This window comes from Malaclemys terrapin, chromosome 2 (assembly GCF_027887155.1).
Source record: "Malaclemys terrapin pileata isolate rMalTer1 chromosome 2, rMalTer1.hap1, whole genome shotgun sequence".
Lineage (NCBI taxonomy): Eukaryota > Metazoa > Chordata > Testudines > Emydidae > Malaclemys > Malaclemys terrapin.
The window spans coordinates 84,052,458-84,071,721 of record NC_071506.1 but is presented as its reverse complement, the minus strand read 5'-3'; the positions used below and the strand labels follow the sequence as shown (position 1 = coordinate 84,071,721).

General features: G+C 46.6%; 1 protein-coding gene across 8 annotated transcripts in view; it reads left to right on the top strand.

Moving 5' to 3' along the window:
• MYOM1 (myomesin 1) overlaps positions 1-19,264 on the top strand; it is a 107,383-nt gene that overhangs the window by 68,180 nt on the left and 19,939 nt on the right. For all 8 annotated transcript variants that reach the window (XM_054017452.1, XM_054017451.1, XM_054017448.1 and 5 more), the window contains 9 exons: positions 8,801-8,937; positions 10,809-10,953; positions 12,016-12,075; positions 12,353-12,420; positions 14,988-15,101; positions 15,988-16,075; positions 16,918-16,956; positions 17,049-17,154; positions 18,880-19,043. In XM_054017452.1, coding sequence (XP_053873427.1) covers positions 8,801-8,937; positions 10,809-10,953; positions 12,016-12,075; positions 12,353-12,420; positions 14,988-15,101; positions 15,988-16,075; positions 16,918-16,956; positions 17,049-17,154; positions 18,880-19,043 — 921 coding nt within the window. The remainder of the gene's footprint in view (positions 1-8,800; positions 8,938-10,808; positions 10,954-12,015; positions 12,076-12,352; positions 12,421-14,987; positions 15,102-15,987; positions 16,076-16,917; positions 16,957-17,048; positions 17,155-18,879; positions 19,044-19,264) is intronic.

Here is a 19,264-nt window from a genome sequence, read left to right as displayed (position 1 = left end):
TCGCAAGGGCTGGAACCTCGGCACTGATCCAGGTCCCGAAGCAGGTCCCCACGCCGCTCGCAGTCCCGGCACCGAATATCGCCTCGGCACCGGTCGTACTCGCGGCCAAGATCTTCTTCGCGGCACCGCTCTACGTCTCGGCACCGCTATGATCGTCGGCACCGATCAACGTCGAGACGTAGTTCTCGGCACCGCTACGGTCGACGCTCGACGTCGAGAGGCCGCTCCCGGCACCGGGCATACTCCAGGTCCTCGTCGAGGTCCAGATCCGACTCCCGGCACCGACGAGGTCATCGGCACCGGTCGCGGTCCCGGCACCGATCGCCGGCACCACGTAGAGATAGATCATCTCCGGACCGGCACCGTGCGGCACCGCAGCCAATGGGAATCGTCTCGACGCTCTCGGCACCGCCGTGGCCATCGAGATCGGTGTCCCACTCCTCGGAGGACCTCTCGAGATTGGCATACCCCCCTCAGGGGCAAGCCGAGGAACAGGACTTGGGACATTGGCAGGACACAACAGGGGACCATTCTCATGGCCCATCTCACTGGTCGTTTTGGACCCCGTGGGCGTACCATCAGGCGCAAGGGGCTCCAATTGCTTCGACCTCTCGCTCCGGTCACTCCATCAGAGGGGCCCCGGAGTCCACCATTTCTCGGCCTCCGCCAGGGGGCATGGAGGCTTCTGGGTCCGCACCACCTGACGCCCTGGACCCAGGCACAGATGATGCTCCAGCCCAGGAACAGGGAGACCAGGACCAGCCCTTGGATCCTGTTCCACCGGAGGCATCTTCCTCTTCTTCTCCGGATGAGGCAGTGGCGGGCACATCGTGCACAGGCCCACCTCCAATAGATCTTCGGGCTCACCAGGATCTTCTGCGCAGGATGGCCCGTAACATGGACCTGCAGGCGGAGGAGATAGTGGAGGTGCACGACCCGATCGTGAATATCCTTGGAGCGGATGCCCCATCGAGGGTGGCGTTACCCCTGATCCGCACGATTCAAACGAATGCGGATACGATATGGCAAACTCCTGCCTCTATCCCACCCACAGCGAGAGGGGTGGAAAGGAAATACTTTGTCCCGTCTAAGGACTACGGGTACTTGTATACCCACCCCCAACCGTGTTCACTGGTGGTGGAATCAGTGAACGCACGAGAGCGCCACGGCCAGCAGGCTGCAGCGCCTAAATCAAAAGAGGCTAAGCGGCTCGATTTGTTTGGCCGTAAGGTTTACTCAGCCGGAGGGCTGCAACTTAGAGCGGCGAACCAACAGGCGCTACTGAGCCGCTACAATTTTAACTCCTGGAACTCTATGGGGAAGTTTAAGGAGTTGATTCCCCAGGAGTCCAGGGAAGAGTTTGGAGCCATGGTAGAGGAGGGCAAGAAGGTGGCTCGGACCTCCTTGCAGGCCTCCTTGGACATAGCAGACTCAGCTGCGAGGACCCTGGCTTCGGGTATCGCTATGCGCAGGATCTCCTGGCTTCAGGTTTTGGGTTTGCCTCCGGAGCTGCAGCAAACCCTACAGGATCTGCCCTTTGAGGGACATGGATTGTTCTCAGACAAGACGGACTCTCGCCTGCAGAGCCTCAAGGACTCGAGAACAATCATGCGCTCCCTGGGGATGCATGTTGTGGGCCCTCAGCGCAGACCATTTAGGCCGCAGCCTCAGCGCTTCTACCCCCCCCCCCCGCCTCGTCAGAGACAAGACTCGGCCCGGAGGCGAGGGCGAGGTGGTAGGAGAAGATGGGCTGGCCCTCAACCCGGTCAGAACCAGGGGCCACCAAGACCACCTTCAGGTCCTAGACAGAACTTTTGAAGGTGCGGTCGAGGACGGCGCCCCAGTCATCCCCCAGGATCCAGCCCCCTCCTTTCAGGATCGTCTCTCCCACTTCCACCGCGCTTGGTCCCTTATAACTTCGGACTGTTGGGTCCTCCGCACGGTGGAGAGGGGATACGCTATCCAGTTTTCTTCTATCCCCCCCTCCCACCCGCCTTCCCCGTCCCTCTTCAGGGACCCTTCTCACGAGCAACTTCTTATACAGGAGGTTTCTACGCTCCTGGCCATGGGGGCCATAGAGGAGGTTCCAATAGAGTTAAGGGGCAGGGGATTTTATTCCCGTTACTTCCTGATCCCCAAGTCCAAAGGAGGTCTGCGGCCCATCTTGGACTTGCGCGGACTCAACAAATTCGTAGTAAAGTTGAAGTTCCGCATGGTCTCTTTGGGGGCCATTATCCCTTCCCTCGATCCTGGAGACTGGTTCGCCGCCCTCGACATGAAAGACGCATACTTTCACATCTCAATTTACCCACCTCACAGACGCTTCCTGCGATTCGTGGTAAACGCGGTGCACTACCAATTTGCAGTCCTTCCCTTCGGCCTATCCTCGGCCCCAAGAGTGTTCACGAAATGTATGGCTGTCGTGGCAGCGTACCTTCGTCGGCAAGGGATACAGGTGTTCCCGTACCTAGACGACTGGCTGGTACGCGGTCGCACCAAGGAGCAAGTTCAAGCTCACGTCCACATAATAGTGCACACATTCAACGAGTTGGGCATCCTACTCAACAAGGACAAATCCACTCTAGAACCTACCCAGAGAATAGAATTCATAGGCGCAGTTCTAGACTCCAGACGTGCACAAGCCATCCTGCCAGACAACCGATTTGGCACCATCACGAGCCTCATTCAAGGGCTCCAGGCGTTCCCAACTACCACGGTGAGGTCGTGCCTTACCCTGCTGGGTCACATGGCTTCCTGCACGTACGTAACCAGGCATGCCAGACTTCGGCTTCGCCCACTCCAGACCTGGGTGTCGTCAATATATCGACCACATCGGGACAGCCTGAACATGGTGGTCACGGTCCCGATCTCGGTCCTGACCTCCCTCACCTGGTGGCTAGATCACAATGTGGTCTGCGAGGGGATGCCATTTCACGCCCCACAACCCTCTCTGCACCTGGTCACAGACGCTTCATCTCTGGGTTGGGGCGCCCATCTCAACGAACACCATACCCAGGGTCTGTGGACTGCACCCCAGCTAGCCCTGCACATCAATGTTCGGGAACTGATGGCGGTGCGCCTGGCGTGCCAGGCATTTCTCAACCTCCTACGTGGCCGATGTGTGTTAGTTCTCATCGACAACACCACGGCCATGTTTTACATCAACAAGCAAGGAGGAGCACGTTCGTCAATTCTATGCCAAGAGGCCATTCGCCTGTGGGACTTCTGCATCGCCCACTCAATCCATCTCACGGCATCGTTCCTCCCTGGAGTCCAGAACACTCTAGCGGACCGACTCAGCAGGTCCTTCCAGACGCACGAGTGGTCTATCCGTCCGGACATCATACATTCCATCTTCCAAAAGTGGGGGTTTCCCCAGATAGACCTGTTTGCATCTCGAGACAACAGGAAGTGCCACGTGTTCTGCTCCCTACAAGGTCGAGCTCCGGGCTCCCTCTCGGATGCGTTTCTCCTTCCCTGGAAAGACCACCTGTTTTATGCCTTCCCTCCGTTTCCTCTAGTCCACAAGGTACTGCTCAAATTGCGCAGAGACCAGGCACAGGTAATTCTGGTCGCTCCAGCGTGGCCGAGACAACATTGGTACACCACACTGTTGGAACTCTCGGTTCAGACACCGATCCCGCTTCCGTTGTGTCCGGATCTCATCTCTCAGGACCACGGCCGGCTGCGTCACCCCGACCTGCAATCACTCCACCTCACGGCGTGGCTGCTCCATGGTTCACCCAGGCAGAGCAGCAATGCTCGCACTCTGTCCAACAGATTCTGCTGAGCAGTAGGAAGCCCTCAACACGCACCACGTACCTGGCCAAGTGGAAGCGGTTCTCCTGTTGGTGCGAACAACGAGCCATGTCCCCGTTGCAGGCACCCATTCCTCTCATTTTGGAATATCTCCTCTCCCTAAAACAGCAGGGGTTGGCGATATCTTCAATTAGAGTTCACCTGGCCGCTATATCGGCCTTTCACCCAGGGGAACTCGCGTCCTCGGTATTCTCTAACCCGATGGTCGTTAGATTCCTCAAGGGCTTAGACCGGATGTACCCACAACAACGTCAGCCCGTTCAGACGTGGGACCTCAACCTGGTTCTCTCCAAGCTCACAGGTCCTCCATTCGAGCCACTGGCCACCTGTTCACTTTTGTACCTATCCTGGAAGACAGCCTTCCTTGTAGCCATCACCTCAGCAAGGCGCGTTTCTGAACTCAGGGCGCTTACATCCGAGCCCCCTTATACAGTTTTCCATAAGGATAAAGTGCAGCTTTGTCCACATCCTGCCTTTCTCCCTAAGGTGGTTTCTCCTTTTCATATCAACCAGGACATCTTTCTCCCGGTCTTTCATCCCAAACCACATGCCACTCGCCAGGATCAACGTTTGCATTCCCTGGACGTACGAAGGGCCCTGGCCTTCTATATTGACCGCACAAAGCACTTTAGAAAGACGACGCAACTCTTCGTTGCAGTGGCCGACCGAATGAAAGGCTCACCGGTCTCCTCACAACGCCTATCCTCCTGGATTACGTCTTGCATCCGGACTTGCTATGACCTGGCAGGTGTCTCAGCACCGCACCTCACCGCTCACTCCATGAGGGCCCAGGCTTCCTCGACGGCTTTCCTGGCACAAGTTCCGATCCAGGACATTTGTAGAGCAGCGGTTTGGTCATCAGTCCACACATTTACAGCTCACTATGCACTAGTGCAGCAGTCCAGAGACGATGCTGCTTTCGGATCAGCGGTTTTGCACACAGCAATGTCTCACTCCGACCCCACCACCTAAGTTGGGCTTGGGAGTCACCTAATGGAATGGATATGAGCAAGCACTCGAAGAAGAAAAGACGGTTACTCACCGTTGTAACTGTTGTTCTTCGAGATGTGTTGCTCATATCCATTCCAAACCCGCCCCCCGTCCCCACTGTCGGAGTAGCCGGCAAGAAGGAACTGAGGGGGCGCCGGGTCGGCTGGGGTATATATTCAGCGCCATGAAGGCGCCACTCTAGGGGGCTCCACAGCCGACCCACCGGTGTTGCTAGGGTAGAAAATCTTCCGACGATCGTGCACGCGGCGCGCACACACCTAATGGAATGGATATGAGCAACACATCTCGAAGAACAACAGTTACAACGGTGAGTAACCGTCTTTTCTTGTCCATCACCTCCTATCTTTATCTCAGCTACTCAAACCTCCACCCCTCCAGTCCATCCAAACCGTGACTGCTAAAATGGTCTTCCTTGCCTATTAGTCTGACCACAACATCTCTCATTCTGAATCCTCCACTTCCTCCCTTTTCTACACCACTTCAAGGCCCTACACAACTCTACTCCGGTCTACATATCCGTCATGGTCTCTTATTGTGTCATGCACTAACTGGCCTTTTCTGATCCAGTGATGCCAACCTCGATGTCCCACTTGTTTGCTTCTTCCCCAACAACCTCCATGACTTTTTCTATGCCATTCCCTGCATGTGGAATGACCTCCCAAACTCTACAATCTGCTACCTTCTCATCATTCAAATCTCTTTTTAAGACTTACTTCTTCTATGATGTCACCAAAAGCAAGTCAACAATATTATTAATATATAATAAAATCAGCAACAAAAATAAACTCTTAATTGTAACCAAAGTTAGTAACCACAAAGTCGTATTCCATCACCCTTTGCCCTTCTTCACCCCATCCCTTCTCTGTCGATTGTTCCCCCTGACTGTGTCATGTTCTATATAAGAGTGTGAGTTCTTCAGGGCAGAGATCACGTCTTTCCCTTTGTATTGTCAGGGACCCACCATATATCTAGACACTGTAAAGTATTAAGTAACAATAAGATGAATTGTATCCGCAAATGCCTAAGAGAAGAGAAAATAGAATGAGACCCCCTCGGGTATATGCAGAGCTTCAGTCTCACCTCCGGATAAACTATTTTTACAAGCACTAACAAAATTAGTAATGTATGTGAAAATTAATCACTAGAACTTGCATGTTCAACTTAAACACTTGCATGTTAATTTATTTAAACTGCTCAGTGCTTACTTTAACACATTTAACTTGTGTTCAGAAACAACTACAGCTGGCAAGCTTATTGGTAAGTGGGCTGCTTGAGTACTCCACACAAAAGGTATGTATACACAGGTATACACAGCAAAGAAAAACCCATGGCTGGTCCATACCAACGGACTCACATGGCTCAGGCTGCAAGGCTATTTCATTGCTGTGTAGATTTCTGGGCTTGGACTGGAGCCTGGCTTTTAGGACCCTGCAGGGAGGGAGGTCCCAAGCCTGGAAGTCTAGACAGCAGTGAAACAGCCCCTCAGCCCCAGGCCCACGAGCCTGAGTTGGTTGGCACAGGCCAGCCAGGGGTTTTTCTTTGCTGTGTGGACATACCCTTACTGAACATAGACAATGTATGAGTGTAGTAGCTGCACAGGGCCAAGAAGGATGGGTAAGTCCTCTGTATAGCTGCTCTTCAACTTGGTAACTGCTAAAGGAGGTTTAATCAGGTGCTTGTGATAAGTTGAGACACTATACAGAATAGGAAGTAAAACTCAGAAGCAAGATTGTTAGAAGTTTCCAATACAGCTGCCAGTTAGTGCTTCATAATATGGACACATTTTTAAATGAACACTTTTGTTGGAAAGCACAAGGACTCAGTCTTGTTAGTCTTGTGGACTGGGGAGTGACTTCTTTTCACAGAAGAAGATGCCTTTAGCTTATTTTAGTCCTTTATAGAACAGCCTCTGGGAAGCTTGGTTTTTTTCTTTCCATTTTAGGCTAAGATATTCATAGTTAATTACATACAAATCAAGTTAAGAGTTTAAAATTGCCACAAACCTGACAGTAAAACAAAAGCAGCACAGCCTAATTTCTTCATTTACACCCACTTCCTGTTGCAAACACTGGTACATCTGGCATTTCTCTCCTTTTGTTTTTAGAGATTAAGTAAGATCCAAGGCACCTCTCATTTCTCATAGTAAGTGAGGAAGCTTTTTACAGCACCATTGCACTAACATGCAGGAGTCAAAATGAGGAGAAAGTGGTGGTGCTCTGCTCGCCTCCCAGTTGCCGTAGCCAATCCCCTGATGACTCCATTTTCCACCTTCCCCTTTTCCTGCTAGTTACTGCCCATCCTCCTTCCCCTTTTGGCTATTCCCCCATTTCCCTACCTATCAGATGTCTTCAGGTGGGGGAGAAAGGAAGAGGGTTCCCTGCTACTCAGGACAAGGATGTGTGTGTGAGAGAGAGGCAGACAGAGCAGTCTCATGTGCAGAGTGAAGCTTCCACCTGTGCTTCACAGCCTGATTCAGAGCAGACTGGGAGGCAGCCACTTTCATGCATGTTGCCTGCTCCAGAAGGTGCGGTAGGGTTCTGGGAGGAGCAAGCAAGTGAAGAGGTGAAAATCTTTAAAGGAGCCATTTCCAGGTGTGAGAAGTGGGAAGAAAAGTGAAAATGATTTGTAAGTTTCACTCCCTGCTGCTGGCAAGTGGAGCTGAGCAATGGAGATGACAAAGGAAAAATGCCAGACTAGCCCTGCTAGAAAACAGGCTAATATGCCCTGCAGTACAGCCTTGTATCTGAAACAGTTTCACAACCCAGAGTTGTGCTGTTCATACTTTGGGTATTCTGTTTTACAGTATAGCATGCATAGCCCCACTTTACTGTTGTTGAGTCCTTTATATGTCACATGACCTCTACCAATATCTATATGATAGGAGAGTTTCACATTTAGTTCTACAGCCATTACCAGACTATATAAACAAATGAAAAGATTCTCCCCCTGATTGTATCACAAAGATGTTTGTAGATCCATCTCAGTAGCTCCGGGACAATGTCACACCCTTCCATGCATACACTTTACAGTATTCTCACAGATGAAAAACAATGACACACTAATTCAGACTACAAATCTGACATGTCCTTATTATATTTTGGGAGCTCCTCATATACTTATGCTTGTATAAGCTGTATACTCATAGGAGAGTAGAGAAGTGTTCATGTACTGTTTGCATAGCTCTGTGAATCTAGGTAAAAATCAAGGAGAGCTATTTAGATGCTCAACACCTTTCAAAAATCAGCCCCTATATCACTAGGTCTAATTGCTTGTGTTTTCCACGTAAGCTAAAGCCTAAGGAAAAGTTAGAATGAAAATAAGATGAAGACTTGAACTTGTCAATAATGGGAAAACTAAAACCATGGCTAAATGTACTGTAACGTAAATGGCCACAATGCCATTCAATGGAGTTGACCCTGCTTACATCAATAATGAATGTGACTCGTAATGTCAGTGTTTCTGGTTATCTCTTTGAAAACGGAGTGTACTGCTGAAATTTTTGGCATGATATGACACACATGATCAATTCTAGGAATGAAGGACCAGCGTGGGGTTCAGCTGTTTACTTTCTGATTACCCTTGAAGGCAAGACCTTGCAGGCTATTTTTTTCTGCTGAGTCATTTTGACATTTTATTATAACATTACAGAGTGAGTCATAAAGCATGGTTCTTTCTGGGCCATACACACTCACATCATGCTACAGAGATATTTTCAGTTTACCTTTGAGACAGATTTTTCTTTGAGTTAGAATGGAGCAGCATCAAATATAACTCAAATGCTGAATATTTCTAGCTCTACACAGCCCTAGTGACCCGGAACAATAGAACAACTACACAGAGGGTGGGGGCAGACAACACACTTCCATAAATTCTACACCTATCAATGGGAGAATTGGCTTTTTGACGATGGAAAAGAATAGTTGTGAAACAAAGGAAAGATTCTCTTCAGTCTTTTCTTTCCTTTTCGTAGCTGTCCCACTTAAGTCTGAGCTGGCAGCTGAACTTCTGGAGAAGGGACAAGTGCGATTCTGGCTGCAGGCTGAAAAGCTGTCTGGCAATGCAAAGGTCAACTTTGTATTTAATGACAAGGAAATTGTTAATGGAGAGGTATGACTTTTATTGCTTATGGTTTTCTGACTTTTGTAAGCAATAGGTATCAATGTTCCAGCTAAGCACTTTGGATATAATCAGGTCCCACTGCTCTAATGCATTTACATGGAAAACATAACATGAAAACATCAGTATAAAGATTGTGCCCACATTCTGAGCTGTGGGTGAGCACTGCTGGATGCAGTTCAGGAGGGTGCACTCAGAGTGGCTTTCTGCCACCTGCAGAGGCAATACATAACTGTGGATAGTGGGGGAGGGCACAACTAAACAGTTCTGTGGGGGCACGTGACCGCCCCATGTGTTGCCTCTGCCTCCACTCCCTGAAACTCGGTGTATGTAGACAACATACACTAGCAACTACCTCCTCCTCCTCCTGCTCTCTGTCCTGTGAGTGCCCAGCCCCCTGCAGAGCTTGCAGGCATCCTCCCTGCCTGAATGCTCTTCAGTCAATTTAGCCAGTGTTCAAAACAAGACCAACAAAAGGAGCAACACAATTGGGAGGCACAATCCCCCACACGCCATCAGGATGGGTGGCACCAGGGTGGGATGGTGCTTGGGGACTGGATCGTCTCAGTGAACAAGAAGTTGGAGAATTATCAGTCACTTTTTGTTGGAGGGAGGAATATGACACCCCCAAATTGCCTTCATCTTGATAGGCACATTGAAGGCTGGTGCTGTTTCAGTGCACCCCCAGCAGCAGAAAGCTGCTACTGGGAGTGCATTGGAGCAGCAAGCAGCAGCAACAGCATAGTCCACCCCACTTTCCCACTCTGCCCGCTAGCCCCCTCTGCTCACTCACCTCCAGGGCTCTTGGGCTGGATAGGGCTCCACCTGAGTTGCTTGGCGCTGAGGACCATGTCACAGTTCCTCTTCCCGATCTCGAAGATGTCCCCCTCACTTACGTCAGTGAGCAGTCTGCGAAGCAGGCAGCAGGAAGCGCTTGGACTCCAGCAGCAGGGAAGAAGCAGCAGCCCATGTAGCGATGGGGAGCTCAGCCCACAGCCAGCTCAGTGCCCTGCTGCTTCCTCCCTCCCCACGCTGTACAGACACATGGTGAGTGCCACCACCAGGGGGAGCCGCTGTTGGGCATCCTGGCGAGAGGTGGCCCGAGAAATCTGGTGAGGCCTGTGACCCCACGTGTCCCCCCACCCCGATCACCTCTGGCCACCTTTGTGGGCATCCAGATTCTCTAAGCAGCTAGGGACCATTCCAATCCTCAGAACAAGGCAGTCCTGTAATTTAGCTACCGTCCATATCCCTCTGTAGGTCATTCCAGGAGACCAAAATTCCCAGAGTGCAGTGCATTCAAACCACATCCCCACATTTCCTCATCCATGTGCCCACCCCCTGAATTCTGATTACACCACTGACCAAAATTCTGGATGTAACCCAAAATCAGGGCCTATGTTATGTGCAAGTTCCCATAAGCAACAGGCAGAGAACTTTTTTTAACCCCAAAACATATGAAGTCTCTAGCATTCCACTACATTGGTTAGAGGGCATGGCAGGGCATGCTATAGAAGTAAGATATAAAAGCATCATCTCAGGGAAAATATTGTGTTGAAGAGTTGGGCAATAGTTTTCATATATTTAAAAAAATCCTTTCTAATGAAACAGAACATGATGCTCAGTACAGAACAGATATAAAGAATTATGATAATAATAAATATGCTTATATCATATTTGATTAACATATTTTATGTATATGTTTAGTTATGTGCATACAGCCCGGGACAGAGACAATGAACAAATCTGAATAAAGAAAATAAAGAATGTTATTAAGTGTATTATAGAATGTGGCCAGATAGATGAGTCTTTTCTGATTCTGAAGAAGACCATTACTCTCACTTTTCTTTTTGTTCCTGAAGAAATATAAGATGAAGGTGGACCATAATACTGGCCTTATTGAAATGATCATGGATAAAATTGAGGACAACGATGAAGGGACTTATACCTTCCAACTTCAGGATGGAAAAGCAACAAACCAATCCAGTCTTGTCCTTATTGGTGATGGTAAGCTCATCTAGAACTTCACTTTTACAACTAGTGCAGTGTGATGAACTAAGGAGCCAGTGACTCCTGAGTCTTGATCTGTGCTCTTACACTAATTTCTTAATATCGATCATGTCCTTGAGCAAGTCACTTAACATCTCTGCTTCAGTTTACCTATCTGTAGAATGGGGATAATAACACCTACTAAATCTGGTCAAGTTTCAGAATTTTTTTAAATGGGGAAAAAGGAAATTTTTCCATTATAATCTTTAGGAAAAATGTTCACATTTTCCAACCATTTCTATTACTTACATGCCCCACAGAGGCATTGTGTGGATTAATTAATTTTGCAGCGTGCTTGGAAGATGGCAGGTGCCATATACTACCTATAATGTCTCTCTCACATCTGTCTAGCTAGTTTTCCTATATCTACAATGAAAATGTCCCACAATGCTAATGTGATGCAAATGTTGTTGGAGATACTTGGGAGTGTTCTCCTATTTCAAGTTAGATATTCAGATATACCTACAGCTGTCTACATTTCAACTGCTTGATGATTCTGCTGCCATTCTTGTTTTCCTTCCTCAGAGGATCAAATGTGATTAGATTAGTGACACTAAATGTCTTCTCCTTTTGGTGGCATATATTCAGATATATTTACAATTCATACTTTTCTCTTTGATCTTTTCTCTTACGTGAATTAAATATTACTCATTGTAGCATTACATTGACATTTACTATAACAAATGAGTTTAAGAGGGTCCTCAAGTGCTGAATGAACCACCATCAATAACACACATTTCCTCAAAAGGGTTGGATACGTGTAAAAGGTTTAATATCTGTGGGTGGCTAGGAGAGCCTGGGTCAGCTGTAATAACATTGTGACAGCTGAAATACTTAACACATGAAGTATTTACTATCAGCGACCTGGGGTGAAAAGCTTGAAGTTAATAGCAAAACTCCCATTGACTTCAGCAGGGTCAGGATTTCACCCCTACAATACAATAATATCCCATTCCCAACTAAGGAGATACTCTGTCTAGAAGGCTCATATTTGTTTTCCTGACTGTTTTTGATCCCTAGTGTTCAAGAAGCTACAGAACGAAGCAGACTTTCAGAGGCAAGAGTGGTTCAGGAAACAAGGTAATGAACAGCATAATCATATGCAAATGAAAGGAGTTCAGGCATCTTTTGGCTGATTAAATGTAGGAGCAGGTTTAAATATGATATTTTGAAATACAAATGCCTATTCAATTCTAATTAATTCCTTACCTCATTTTTTACATAAAGAATAAAGAATAAAAGCCTATATTTCTGACATTATAAAAATAACAGTATATCTAGCAAGAAAAGTTCATTTGACTTGTCTTTTGTATTGTGATTATTGCTCATCTGATTTTATAAAACTCATTTTAAACAGGTCCTCATTTTGTTGAGTATCTGGGATGGGAAGTTACCGCTGATTGCAATGTGTTGTTGAAATGCAAGGTAAGAGTTGGCTGGTTTTCAACACTGTTCAGATAGTTAAGCAAGAGATATACTGGACCAGATTGTGGCCAGTCACTGCACAGGTGTGCAAGGTGGGGAAGAGTGCAAAGAGGTTTCCTTTTTCTTTGTATTCCCCCAATTACATCTGGACACAGTCACAGATTCTGTGCTGTCTTGGGCACAAACTGCTTTCTTCTTAATGCTCCCAAAGGGTGATCTGTGGGGAGGAGGCAGGGGCCCTTCTAAGCAGAGCAGGTCAGAAGAAGGGAACACATACCGCATTCCATTAAGGGGTGTTGCAAACAGGCATGCTTCATCTGCATATTGGATAGTGCCATGAGGAGCTGAGCCTCTGACCGTTGGACTTGGGTGATTTGGAATTTAAGGTTGACTTCTTCACTGTACTCTCCTCCTTCTGTTTGGTCTCCATAGTGCTCCCACTGGGATGTTTTAACTCCATACCTCCCTTTCCTCAGGGAAGTGCCTAGCAGGCACTATCACTATAACTGATATGGTCAAACCACTGTTTCTTTTAGCAGGAATAGCTTCTCAATCTAACAGTAAAGCCTTAGTCTTTAAGTATGGGAGAGAAAGAGATCAGGAGGGAGAGTTAGCTCCTCCAGGCGGGGACTCTGCTTTCATTGAAGTTTGTGCAGGGCTTAGCACAATGATACCCTGAACCTGACTGGAGGCCTCTTGGTCCTATTGTGCTATAAATATTAAATAGTAAGGAGAACCAGGGAGCAGGGGTGAGAGACAGGAAGGAGACTCTGTTCTAAAGGGATACAGAGCATTTCATCTCTAGGTCATAATGTTGTTATAATTTGGCAGCTCTCTTCTGTCCTTTCTGAAATGCATCGGTGATATCAGTCCAGTCCCTAGTGCATATATGCCACAAAAACAGTATGCTCTTGTTTGCCGTCTCAGAAGAAAGGCCAAGAATATAATGAACAAGTAGACTGAACAACCTATTCCTCAATCCAGGAGTGGATAAAAGGGCTTTGTTCTCCAGCACTGTCAACCATCCTTCAGTCTAGGAGGAGCAAGCAAGATGTGTGTGTGTCGGGGGGGGGTCTCTCTCTCAGAATGCTCTAAAGCCTTTTTTTGGTTCCTATTCTTTGCTCTGATTTGGGCAGAGTTCCTCTGGGTGGTGTTCGCTGACTCCTTCTCAGAGCAGTGGAGATTGTTCAGGGTTCCCTGCTCTGTGTTCCCCCTGGATCTCTCATTTGACCCTGGGACCTGTAGCACTCTCCCTGTTTTTCACTTTTTGTCCCGTGTGTAACCCTTCTGCCCATCAGAGTTGGCAGGAACAAGGGCTGGGTTCAGTATTTAGGGGTTCCGTTTCAATAACAGAACGCCCAAACCGGCTCAAGCCCCCACCCAGTGACCTGGGACAATTACATACCACCCCCCTGGCCACCTCTGAGAGGCAATACTTCCCGTCTCACAAGCACGGAGTCTGAGTATAGCAAAAGCCTTTTCATAAAGGAGGGAAACAATGCGGCATTATGTTGGGGAAACACCACAAACAGGATTCATAACACAAACCATGAGCAAAAGACCCACCTCCAAGTAAGTTTGGCAGTGTCCTTTTCCCCTCAGGGTCTTAAGTCCAGCAACCCCTCCCACAGTTTCTGTCCTTGGTCAGTGCAACCCCCCCACCCCGAGTTCAGAAGTTCATCTGCAGAGTTTCACCTCCCAGCCTGGGTAGAAGTGGGGGAAGATATGGGGGCGGGCATCTTACATGCACCACTGCTCAGGTTGACTGCTGATTGCCATACCTCTCCATGGAGTTCTGCTACAATCTTCACTGCCAGCTGTTTCCCCAGCCACACTTCTCCACCAGCTGCACCTCTCCCCTATCCACTCCTCTCCACTAGCTGTCCTGCTAGCCACTCACCAACTTGTCTTCAGCCCCCCCCTCAACCTCTCAGCAATTTTAGCTGGTACACCACTAGCTCAAAGTAGGTCAAATGCTTAAACCCAGGTATGAGTGACTTCAGCTCTGTAGCATGTAATAAGACTCCTAATAGAATCAAAATTAGCTCTGTTGTTACATAGTGGAGATAGGAGAAAATAATAGTGGTGTTTAGGCTCCGCACTACAAGATACACGCATCTGTCCCCCACATTTCTCTATTCACTAGGCTTTGGAACCCATGTCCCTAGCGAGTGCTACTTAGTTGAGGGCAAGTCCCCCCATCATAAAATGCCAAGTACAGTTCTACTGTCCTTGATTCACATAATGAGGATAACAACCCTTTATTACTCCTGCCCCAATAACAAAGAGACTGGGAATCCCACAGCAGCCAAAGTGACCATTTGAGCAAGCAGTCCCATCATGCTAGGCAGGGTGGGTGTGCCCATGCAAATGAGATCAGCCCCTGAAGTCCTTTTCCACAGCTCACCACCAGATGTCAGGGTGGAGCCCATTCTGATTCTGCTTACACCTGTAATCAGTTAAGTTCTGGATTCTGTGTCCCCTTTCACATAAGCTGATACACCTAGCACTCAATTCACTATATTAAAATAATAGGATAATACTGATGTGCTTTTCATATGTTTTAGGTGGCTAATATTAAGAAGGAAACGCACATTGTTTGGTACAAAGATGGGAGGGAGATAATGGTGGATGAGGAGCATGACTTTAAGGATGGCGTATGTACTCTGCTGATATCAGAGGTGAGTGACTCTTGGCTTTTTGATGTACAGATCCACTGTATTCAGTTCAGTTCATAGATGTGATCTAATCTGATATTCCAACATATCTACTATAGATAGGAACTGGGATATAGTTTATAAAGAAAAAGCTTACCTTGCATTTATTTTTTGGCTACAGCAAATTTCTATTTAAATCCTTGTGAATTCAGATTTTCAGGAAACTGTGAGAAAGAGCTAAAGAGCTTCACACTTCCCTTTTAAATCAGTTTAAAGAGCTGGAAGATTACATCAGACTGCTGTGCTGATTACATTAGAAAAGGGTTAAACAGTAATGTGTGCTCCTATCAATCAGCGAGAGGAAGCCTGGTCTTGTGCTTAAGGCACTACACAAAAATTAATGAGATATTGGTTCAGTTCCTAGTTCTGCTGCAGGTTTCATGTGTGCTCTAGAACAAGCCACTTAGGCTGGGTCTACACTACCCACCTGAATCGGCGGGTAGAAATCGACCTCTCGGGGATCGACGCTCTTACTCCACCAGCGGAGGTGGGAGTAAGCGCCGTCGACGGGAAGCCGCAGAGGTCGATTTTGCCGCCGTCCCTACAGCGGGGTATGTCGGCTGCGATATGTCGAATTCAGCTACACTATTCGCGTAGCTGAATTTGCGTATCTTAAATCGACCCCCCCCCCCCGTAATGTAGATGTAGCCTTAGTTTCTCTGTGCCTCAGTTCCCAAACTGTAAAAGGAACAAAATTCTATACCTAGTGAGAAAGAGTATACAGATAGAAGGTTAAATTTGGTGTCCATATATATTTTTTGCCAGCCACATAAATCACCAGGACAGAAACAATATTGCTCTCTGAAATAACTTGTTTTGAATGCTACTGTTTGTTGTTATTGCTTTATAGTTTTCCAAGAAAGATGCTGGTAATTATGAAGTAATACTGAAGGATGACAGAGGAAAGGACAAAAGCAAACTGAAACTTGTGGAAGCAGGTCAGGACAACATTCTGAATGATTTATCCCATACTGGGATAGAGTTTTGCATAGGCAAATTGTGGTATCTTTTTCAAGTGGTTTTTGCTTCTCCTGCATATTAAACAGGCTCCTAAATCAAAAGTTATCACAGATGCCATGAGACCATCCTGATGGTGACTTTTCAGCAACAGAGCATTCCAATATACTTTTGTTAATTAGATTATTTGTAATATTTCCTCAGATACCCCAGTTGAGGGTATTCCAATTATAACAGTTTTCAAATTGTGTGCTCACTATACTAAAAGTAATTCCATTAATGTAGAAGAATGTTGTGGATCTAGAACATTTTATGAATATGATATATTTTAGGTTCCCAGGGGGATGCACTTACAGACTTTTTAATTAATCTGTTTTGCCAATAATTTATTTAAGGGTACTTCTAGTCATAGAACTCTCTATATTTTATAGATTTCATTGCTACTTACTGTGCCCCGTACATGGAGCAAAATTCATACTCAGTATTTAATACATTGATATGGAAGGGCCAAAATTCCCTTTGAATACTGTCACCTTTAGAAAAAAAGAATGTTGCCCTGTTCAGCAGTGAAGGGTTTAAACATGGTGCTGAAACCATGGAATAGATAGGCAAGCTGCCTGAAAACACTCCTTAGCTTTGTTGTGCTTGAAACTGAGGAATATAAGGGTCTGATACATTTTAAAATGCAAATCAGATTTCTGTTAGGAACTCTTTAGAGGGAATGCTTTAGAGTCATAACACTGCATGCCAAATTTTCAACCTATTACTGAGTATGTTTGAGCTGTGGACACTGAGTCTCAGACTGTGCATTTTGTTTCCCCAGCTTTTGCAGATCTGATGAATGAAGTGTGCAGAAAGATTGGTAAGTATTTAATTCCCCTGTCAGACGAATGACTCATTGTGCTTCTTCATGAATGGCAGTAAGGTTGCATAAAACATGTGCTCTTCTTTCAGCTGTATCTGCAACAGAACTGAAAATCCAGAGCACAGCAGAGGGTATCAGATTATTCTCTTTTGTTAATTATTACTTGGAAGATCTGATGGTGAGCTGGTTACACAAGTAAGTGTATGAAAGCTTGCTAGCAGTCTACAAATTCTTTGGTTTTACACATTCAACAGGAAGTGATATGTTAAAATACTGGGCCCCATTCTCCTTTCATTTACTTCCACGTAATCATGCGTAGCTCCATTGAAGTCAATGGAATTATATCAGTCTGTCAGAGGGGAATTGGACCCATTAATTTTTAGCAGTCTGGAGGAAGAACATGAGTAAAGTATTTATGACCAGAAGGTCCATGAAACTGAAGAACACTTGGAGTTCAGAAATGTTTAGCTCAAGGTCAGCCAGTCTGTCTCCCTGAATTGCACTTTTTTACAAAATTGCAGGTACAGTACAGTTACAGACAGGGCCAGCTCCAGGCACCAGCTTAACAAGCAGGTGCTTGGGGCGGCCAAGGGAGAGGGGTGGCACCTGTGGCAATTCGGGGGCGGCAGGTCCCTCACTCCCTCTAGGAGCGAAGGACCTGCCCTGAACTGCCGCCGCCGATCGCGGCTCCCCCCACCCCCAATTGCCGCCGCTGATCACGATCGCGGCTTTTTTTTTTTTTTTTTTTTGCTCGGGGCAGCAGAAATGCTGGAGCTGGCCCTGGTTACAGAACTAACAGGTGCAATATATATTTCTGGTTTCATCCTTATAAGACCCCTTATCTATTAAACTCCAACATGTGCCTTGGAGAGCTTCCAACCAAAACAAGACAGAGAATGAGATTTTCAAACCCCATTTAAATTAATGGCACGTGGGCATCAGAATCTCTCTGGCAGCTTTGAAATCTCAGCCAGAATAGACAGGATGCACTGGGAAATCCAAAGGAGTGACTGATGAGGATTATTTTAAATCTGCTTAGTACCATCTCTACTTTCAACTTTGCATTGCCAGGAGTCCCTACACATTTGAAAACTGGAAGCTAATATCAAATGCTGCAGATTTGTTGCTTGCTCTCACTCTCATGTTTAATTTTTAGAAACTAATTTTATGTTAGAACGATCACATTAATTCACCAAGGGTTAGTAAATTGCTCCCTGGCCCTCTGTTACATTCCAAGACATTAGTTTAAGGATAAAAAGAAATTGAGCGACTGATTTGACAAAGAGCTTCCTCCCTTGTCTAGGGTAATTAGCTCTTTGATTAGAAAGCTGGGAAATGGATACTTTTGTGGAAAGAGATATACTAATGTATGCATGTATTTACCTAAAGGACCAAATTCTGGCACTGTACCAAATTGCCCTCTAAATGGAAATATATTGTTGCTACAAAAGCAGCTTTGTTATCTATTCATGTCCTGGCCATTCATAGCCCCTTGTACAACCCCCCTTTTCACCTCATTCAGAAGCAACATGTGATGAGGTAGAGATATGAATGTGGGATGCATTCTCGGGTTACATGCTGAAACGCATGGATCTCCTAAACTGATCCTTGGGTCTTGAGCTCTGCAGCTCTGGTCATGGAGGGCACATGTCACAGCCTCTCGGTGGGCTGTGAGGAGAGCTAGAATTGGAACAGAAAAATTCCATCCTGTGCCCCACTTTGGTCCTCAGCTTTCCTAGTATGACACAGTCTTCAGACAGAATTTGGTCTAAAAAGTTTGAAATTTTGAATTCATAGCGTAGCACCACAGAACCATTTGCAAAAATTCTCTAGTGCAGACAAGGCCAGTGAGGCCACAAAGGTCATTCACATTTATAATATGATAAAAAGGAAGGTATAATGTTGCTTTTTATTTTTCAGTGATGCCAAGATTAAATATACAGACAGAGTTAAGACTGGTGTTACTGGAGAGCAGATCTGGTTACAGATCAATGAGCCAACTCCACAGGACAAGGGCAAATATATAATGGAGCTCTTTGATGGTAAAACTACACATACAAGGAAGCTGGATCTTTCTGGACAAGGTAAAGGAGTCACACTATAAATAGCTAATTCTTCAGAGTTGTCAGTGCCGATATCTTTCACCAGCATTCAGAACAGGGGTTAAAGGTGTAGAGGGAAAGCTAATGGTGTTTGGATTAATTCTGGGATAGATTTCCACCCAGAAGGCTCTTGAGTCCTAAGGAGAACATGTGCCAGAAACAGGCCGCTCCCGAGGTCCAACCTTTCCTTCCACAGCCATTTC